This window comes from Orycteropus afer, unplaced genomic scaffold (genome assembly GCF_000298275.1).
Source record: "Orycteropus afer afer isolate SDZICR_OR568_19922 unplaced genomic scaffold, OryAfe1.0 scaffold00165, whole genome shotgun sequence".
Lineage (NCBI taxonomy): Eukaryota > Metazoa > Chordata > Mammalia > Tubulidentata > Orycteropodidae > Orycteropus > Orycteropus afer.
Genome location: NW_006921752.1, coordinates 4380272 through 4387967, shown reverse-complemented (window position 1 = coordinate 4387967; position 7696 = coordinate 4380272). Strand labels below are relative to the sequence as shown.

Sequence of the window (7696 nt, the reverse complement as noted above, 5' to 3'; positions counted from 1 at the left end):
GGGAGCTGTTGCATTGTGGTAAATTGTAGTCAGTGTCATGAGACAAAGTGTATGTGAACTGCTGTATGGAAAGTGAATTTGCTCTGTACACTTTCACCCAAAACACAATTAAAAAAAAACAAAAAACTAGTGGTTCTTCCAGCTTCCTTATTATTCCCTTCCTCAGTTTATAAAAGGAACTCTTGTGGCACAATGATTAAAAGTGTCTTTCTGCTAACCGGAAGGTCTGTGGTTCGAACCCACCCAGCTGCTGTGTAAAGATCATAGCTTTCATAAAGATCACAGCCTTGCAAACCCTAAGAGGGTTTGTGTCCTTCATGGGTTGCTATGAGTTGGAATTGACTCAACAACAACAGGTTTGGTTTTGTTTGGTTCAGTTTATAAGAATGCTGAAAATCTGCTCTAACTACAAGTTTAATAGGTATAAAGAAGAAAATAGATTTGAAGTAAAGTTTAAATTCATTCAGACAAAAACAGACTTTTGCTTAGGAGAGTACCTAAAATCATACCTAAGGCCACATTCAAGAAAAATTAAAGGAGCAATTAGCCAGTGAGTAAATTTAAATTGCAGTAGTGATGAAGGAAAGTCCCTGAGTGGCACATACAGTTTTTACTTGACTGCTAACCTAAAGGTTGGTGGTTCGAACCCACCCAGTGGTGCCACGGAGGAACAGCGTGGTGCTCTGCTTCCATAACAATGATAGAATGATAGCCACAAAAACCCTGTGTAACACCGGGAGTCACCATGAGTTAGAATTGACTTGGTGCCAGTGGGTTTTCAAGTATTGAGGAGATGAAGGTCAGGCCAAGTGTCCCATTCACAGAGGACATCAAATTTATATTATTTCCTAGCGCAGTTATATGCACATTCAGAGAGATGCGTAGGCAGGCTTGAAAGCAGATGCTGTTCACTCTGTAGCTGGAAACATGTTCCGTTACTAGACTCTTTCACCTGTTGTACACAATAGCTGTATTTTTTAATATCCCTGTCATAACTTTAGGGATAGAATAGTTACATTACATTGTATTTATATGTGTGAAGTGTTAATATGTGAAATGTAAACGTTTAAATTATGGCAGAATTCCTTGTTTTAAGTTTCTTTTTAAATAGGGTAAGAGTGAGACCCCAAAACTATGGTGTGGGATACATTCTGGGCCTGGAATAAAGCTCACTCCTAGGGCTGGCTCTCAGCCCAACAGTAAACAAGATGTACATGCAGACCACTCAATCCAGGGTGACTCACCCACATACTCTATGGAAATGTATCCCTTGGAGCAATCGACCATGGGGCACCAGAGGGGCAACATTCACATGGAGGAAATGCAGGACACAACAGGAGTGAATAACTATGACGGGCACAGGGTGGGGGGCTTGTTACTGGGCAGGGAGGAGAGGAGATTAGGTTAGGGTTGGGCATGGTAAATGGGGAGTGAAGCTAAATGTACACGTAATGTTGAATGTAAAACAAAGTCTTAGAGTAAATAAAATAAAATAGGGTAAAAACCTGTACTCGGAAAAGTGCCTCAGTCCTTTTAACCTCTGAAAGACCCTGAACTCTCTCCAGTTCACTCTGTGTGATGTTTAAAAATGTATGACCACATTATTATGTGTCTTTGTAGGGACAGCTTGTTCTGGATGGCTAGTTTCCCCTGCTAGACTCTGAGCTCACCTGGGGCGGAAGTGCACTTGTTCAGCTCTTTGTCCTCAGTGTGTACATGGTGCTGAGCAGGTAGTGGTTGCTTAGATGTTTTCATGACCAGAGCGAACCCATTTTTCCCCCATTTCTTTAATTATTGGAAGTGTTCTATAGAGGAACCCAGGCAAACCAAACCTTCCATTCACACACACACACACACACACACACACAGAGCAACAAAGGATAAATCCCATGATTTCGGGTATTGAATTGTTTTCAGGAAAAAAAAACGTGTATAGCAAATTCCTTATACTGTGTTAGAGAGGCAAATATTTTATATTAATATAATTTTATTTAACATGAATATTTTCTTTATGCCCAATACAATGATCTAAAACATTTTTTTTAAATCTCTGCAGCTGCAGTGAGAAGAGGAATTTGTTATTTTAAAACACAGACTGAAGAAACTGTAAAATTAACAGACATAAGAGAAAGTGGGGAAGGTAGAGGATGGAGCTGCAGACCCTACAGGAGGCTCTGAAAGTGGAAATTCAGGTTCACCAGGTAGGTTTTGTTAGCAGCTTCTCCCACATTGTATTATTAAGTGATGGCTGAGATTAGTAAACAGGCACATCTCTGGTTTTCATTTCTGGTTTCAATAATTTGTGACAGTTGTCTAAGAGTCATGTGATTTGCTTTTTCTCGTTACTCAACAAATTAATTGATAGTATATATTATTACTTTTAAGTGCATTAATAAAATACTGACTTTTCCTTTCCAAAGAAAAGAACTGAAAAAAGTTTTTTTTTTTAATATTACAAAGATTTTAAAAGAAGTGACGTCTTTTTTTTTCTATACCTTTTGGTTCAGTTGAGGGACATAGTCCATGCAAATTAATGTGTTGTTTAAATAACAAACATGTAGTAGTCTCCCTTATACAGTGAAGTTTTTGCTTATCATATGACACAGATTTATGCCTTGATTCCAGTCTTTGGTAAAGAAAATATGATTGTTTCATAGGTGTTTAAATTTTACAATTCTTACATTTTAACTCAGGTACCTGGGCAAACCAAACTTTTTATATGTATGTATATATGCATATATATACATACACATATATATAAAATTGTAATCCGTAAAAAAGCTATTCTTGAAAACCAAACTCACTGCTGTTGAGTTGGACCTGACTCATAGCAACCCCTCCTTGGGTTTCCAAGGCAGTATCTCTGCGGAAGTAGATTGCCCAATCTTCCTTCTGAGGGGTGGCCGATGGGTTTGAACAGCCAGCCTCCTGGTTAGCAGTCAAGTACTTTAGACACTATACCACCAGAGCTCCTTTAAATAAATAAATAACATTTATTAATGAAGGCTGGCGGTTCAAACCCACCAGCCATTCCTTGGAAGAAAGGTTGGGCAATCTACTTCGGTAGTGATACCGCCTCGGAAACCCAAGGAGCGGTTGCTATGAGTTGTGTCCGACTCGATGGCACATAACAATAACATAAAAAAAGAATACCTCTGTTTTATAAACATTAGCTGGAGTATGGTCTTAGCCTAAGTACACACACACACACACACACACAGAGGCTTCTTGGTACTCAAAAGTTATAAATTATGATGAATTGACTACTTTTGAATGTTTAAAAATGGTGATGTGAACAATAGAACTATCTTTTAAAGTTGTTTGTCCTTAGATATAGTCTCTGTTGTTTTGTCTAAATAGTGTAAGATTAGTTTCTGGAATTAATTGGGAGAGTATTTTGGGATTTTGGTAACTACTGGATTTTCAAGTTGTCCAGAATTAGGAAAGATGCAGACAAAGGAAAGCTTCAAAGGCACTTACATATTTTTTATAATATTATGTCAGTGTTATGTCTTTATCGATCATGTTTTTGTTTGTTTATAGATGATGTTCAGAATTATTTCCAAGTATGATATTGAAGTATTTAACTGCCAGAAATTTACTTTTTGGAAGATAAATTATACATATTTAGCGTACTTTTTTTTTTTTTTATCATAAAGCTAAAAATGATTCACAAGTAATAGTTAGCTTCCTAATTTGCCCCTTTTTTGTTCTCTGTTGCAACAGTCTTTGCTTCCTGTGCTAAATTCTTGCTGCTGCTGTGGACCTTGTTAAACTCTCTCAGTAGCAGTCTTACAGTTTGCTTTGTACAGGTGTGCTTCTTTATGTGAAATGTGATTTGTTTTTATAGTAACTTTAAAAAGTTTAGTATGGGTGGTCTCTGGGTTATAAATGTCCAGTTTACCAACAACTTGCACTTGCCCTTTAGGATGTTATGTAAATTTGCCCTCACTTTGAAAAGATTGAACCAACTCCTACTTCATTTAACCAACCCCTACTCGCAAGAAATTCTTCTTCACAGTCATTTCTTCACTTGCTGCACATGCAGCTTATAAATCACTGAAAAGGCTTTGAGCCTTTTCTTGCATTAAAGTAAGTCTAAATAAGAACCATGTGCACCTGTTCCAACTGACCTACAAATTCCTGAAGACGTAGTTACAGATGGATTACATACGTAACCTGGGGACTGCCTTATATACTGAGTTAGACACATTTTATTTATTTAGCCTTGCTTCTAGTACCAATTGAGGAAAAGAAAAATTTGTTTACAAAGACAAACCTATCTTTCTTCCTGGGTGAATATTGTGACATAGAGGTGCAGTGAGTGGCAAATGACTGAGAATTAAATTGACTGTTCAAATTTGAACATCACCTTGTGGAATGAATTTCTGGGGTACAATAATCAGTCCGAAATTTGTGTGGCTCAAAGATAGTTTAATGGATGTTGAATGTGATTTTTGAAGTTTTATCTCCTTTCAAGAAATTTTGAGATGACAGATTGTTATTCTGACTGTAGTTGATCCTCAAACGTGAACAAGTCTCAAATAAGACTTTCTTGAATGACTGGTGGCCTAAAAAGTGTGTTATGAAACTACCTGGTATTGCTGTGGTAGAGATATATTTTTGTTCTTTTTTTTTTTTATGGACAAGGAAGTGGTTAAGAAAGTGGCAATGGTTGATGTTTATTAAATATTTAAATAATAATGACTTTCTGGGGAAAATCACCTTTTTTCCTTCTATCTTTGAATATTATGATGAGTAAAATTTTTCTGTAAAGGGCTAGATAATAAAATATTTTAGGTATTGGAGGTCATTTATAGTCTCTGTCATAATTGGTTGGCTCTGCTGTTATAGAGACAAAGCAACCATAGATAATATATAATGAATGGGTGTGCTGTGTTCCAAGAAAAGTTTATTTACAAAAATAGGTGATAACTGGATTTGGCCTATGGGTACTAACTTGCTGATTCTTGGTGTAAAGTATTGTTATTAGGTGCTGTTGAGTTGTATTTGACTCACAGTGACCTTGTGTACGACAGAATGAAACACTGCCTGGTCCTGTGCCAGCGTCACTTACTCCCTACTATGCCTGAGCCCATTGCTGCAGCTGCTATGTCAGTCCATCTCGTTGAGGGCCTTCCCTCCTTCGTTGACCCTTGACTTTACCAAGCATGACATCGTTTTCCAGAGAATTGTCCCTTCTGACAACATGGCCAAAGTCTGGCCATCCTCACTTCCAAGGAGCATTCTGGCTGCACTTCTTCCAGGACAGATTTGCTAGTTCTTCTAGCAGTTCATGGTACTTTAAAGCATTCTTCTCCAACACCACAACTCAAAACCATCAACTCTTCTTCGATCTTCCTTATTCATTGTCCAGCTCTCTCATGTATATGAGGCAATTGAAAATACCGTGACTCAGGTTAGGTGCATCTTAGTCTTCAAGGAGATATCCTCACTCTTCAGCGCTTGAAAGAGATCTTTCGCAGCAGATTTACCCAATGCAATACGTCTTTTGATGTCTGGACTGCTGCTTCCATTGGCATTGATTGTAGAACCAAGTAGTAGGAAGCCCTTGACAACTTCAGTCTTTTCTCTATGAAGATACTGATGCTGCTTACTGGTATAAAGTATATCTTCATGAAAAATTAGTACATGTCTGCAATAAAAAGTAACTTAACTTTGATAGCACAGTGTCAGCTTAAAGTCACTAGGACTTTAGATGGTCTAGTAAGTTTCTTAGCTTGTCTTATCCCACCATTGATTGTCTAAAATGCAGCATGACTGTGTATAGATAGAGAAGAAGTTGATTTATTTATTCCAGAAGTGGAGATTTAGTGTGGTTATCAGTCCATTTTTAAGTTCCAGTATCATAGAAGAAAACCCCTATAGCCTTAAAAAGGTAACTTTAGGATAATATTCAAGCCTGTGGTAATCAACCCAAAAAAGAAAACAAAGGGGCTTTGTTATTAAAGAATATATTCAAATTTAAAAATGCATTTTTTAGTTTAATGCTTTAGAAAAAAAATGTAGCTAACTACCCTTTAGGCTACATTAGTAGAAGTATAAATGTATAAAACCTTGTGTTTAATTCCTTTGGACTCTTGGAATGTGTATTGTTACTATTTTGTAAATTAAGAGTAGGATACAGAAGAGCCACTGCTGTCAGATACGAAGTAGAACATAGTCAAGCACACCTCCTTACTTGCAGAGTACATGGTTGGCAGCCTTAGTTATCCGGAATGCATCTCAATACCAGGAACTAAAATTTTTGACCAGTCAGAATAAATGTCATAAGTCATTCACTAAAAAGGATACATTTTACTCAGGGGGATTTCTTAGGCTGGTACAACCTATTCATCTTGGAATCAGTCTAAGTGTATCAGGCAGCAGATTAGAAGCAGCAGATTTGTGTTGAGGTTCAAGGGCTGTTAGAGGGAGACATTATAATAGCAGGATTCATTAGCTGATTGCTTGGCCGTAGACTGAAAAACTAAGATAACCACAGAAGAACTTTCTAAAACATAGCAGTTTTAGTGTTTATATCATGAGGAGCTTATTGTAGCTGAGTACTTTATATTGATAATCATTTCTCTGAGTATCAATAAAACTTGACTCTTTTTCTGTTTACAAAGATACATAAGTATACTTTTAAGAGTTTTATCTAGTATAGCTTAAAATTTTTAAAGTATTTTGTTATCCAAGGGGAGTGACAGGTTTTTGAGTTACATGAAAAATTCACTCCAGGAACAGCTTATTCCTAGATACGTTTAGGAATTAGCCTTCTGATATTTTTTTATCCCTCAAAATTTTTCTGCCCAGGGTTACTGTTACTTTTGGGCAGCTGTGGTTTTAGAAGTTGAGCTAGGTTAAACAGTATTTCTTTTTCTTTGTTTTTTGTTTGTCTGGGCTTCTGTTTTCCCTAGTAAAGGCACATCTCGTTGAGTATTCAGTAGCAATCTCCGTTCCAGAGGAACTCAGGTGGGTAGAGTGTCCACTGTTGGCCTCCGCTCTCTCACTCACTCCCCAGTACTAAGCATCACTGCTCTCCTGAGAACATCCTCCCTCCCCCGCCCTCTGCCTCCACAGAAGACAGTGGTGCTTAAGCCTGACACTAGACTCCTTTTGTGGTAAGAACCAAACCAACAGACTTGCCAAATCTGTACTTTGCTGTACACAAACAGGCCGGTTTGTATGTGAGTAGCTTCTTTGCAGATCTTGTCTGGGACTCTAGGAAAATGACAACGTTTTAGAGGGATGTTTGGCTTTCAGGGTATTCAGCTTATTTAAATTGTCCTTGAAAAGACCCATCCCCCAGATTTGTTTGAAAACAAGCACTTTTTTCATCTCAATATCAAGTGGTGGTTTATTTTTTTTCCTATGAAGAGGAGTGTCTTACTAACCTTATGTAGATTCTGATTGTGGTACGGATCATTTTCTGTGTGAATTTAAAATCCTGGATATTCAGGGCCAAACCTGGCTAGACATTGAGTTAATATGTAAGACTAATGTCTCTTTTTCTCTCTCTGTTACCAGAAACTGGTTGCTCAAATGAAGCAAGATCCACAGGTAATACACAATTTTTATTTATTTAATTTTTAAATTATAATAATTTAAAATAAAATAATGATAAAATACTAAACTATAGACTACACTTGGGAGCTCTGGTAGCATAGTGGCTAAGGCACTTGACTGCTAA

The 7696-nt window shown here is 37.3% G+C and overlaps 1 protein-coding gene across 1 annotated transcript in view; it reads left to right on the top strand.

The window, feature by feature from the left end:
- Positions 1 to 2147: 2147 nt before the first annotated feature.
- Positions 2148 to 7696, top strand: part of PHF21A (PHD finger protein 21A) — a 202615-nt gene continuing 197066 nt past the window's right edge. The window contains exons 1-2 of the mRNA XM_042781750.1: positions 2148 to 2201; positions 7534 to 7566. Coding sequence (XP_042637684.1) covers positions 2148 to 2201; positions 7534 to 7566 — 87 coding nt within the window. The remainder of the gene's footprint in view (positions 2202 to 7533; positions 7567 to 7696) is intronic.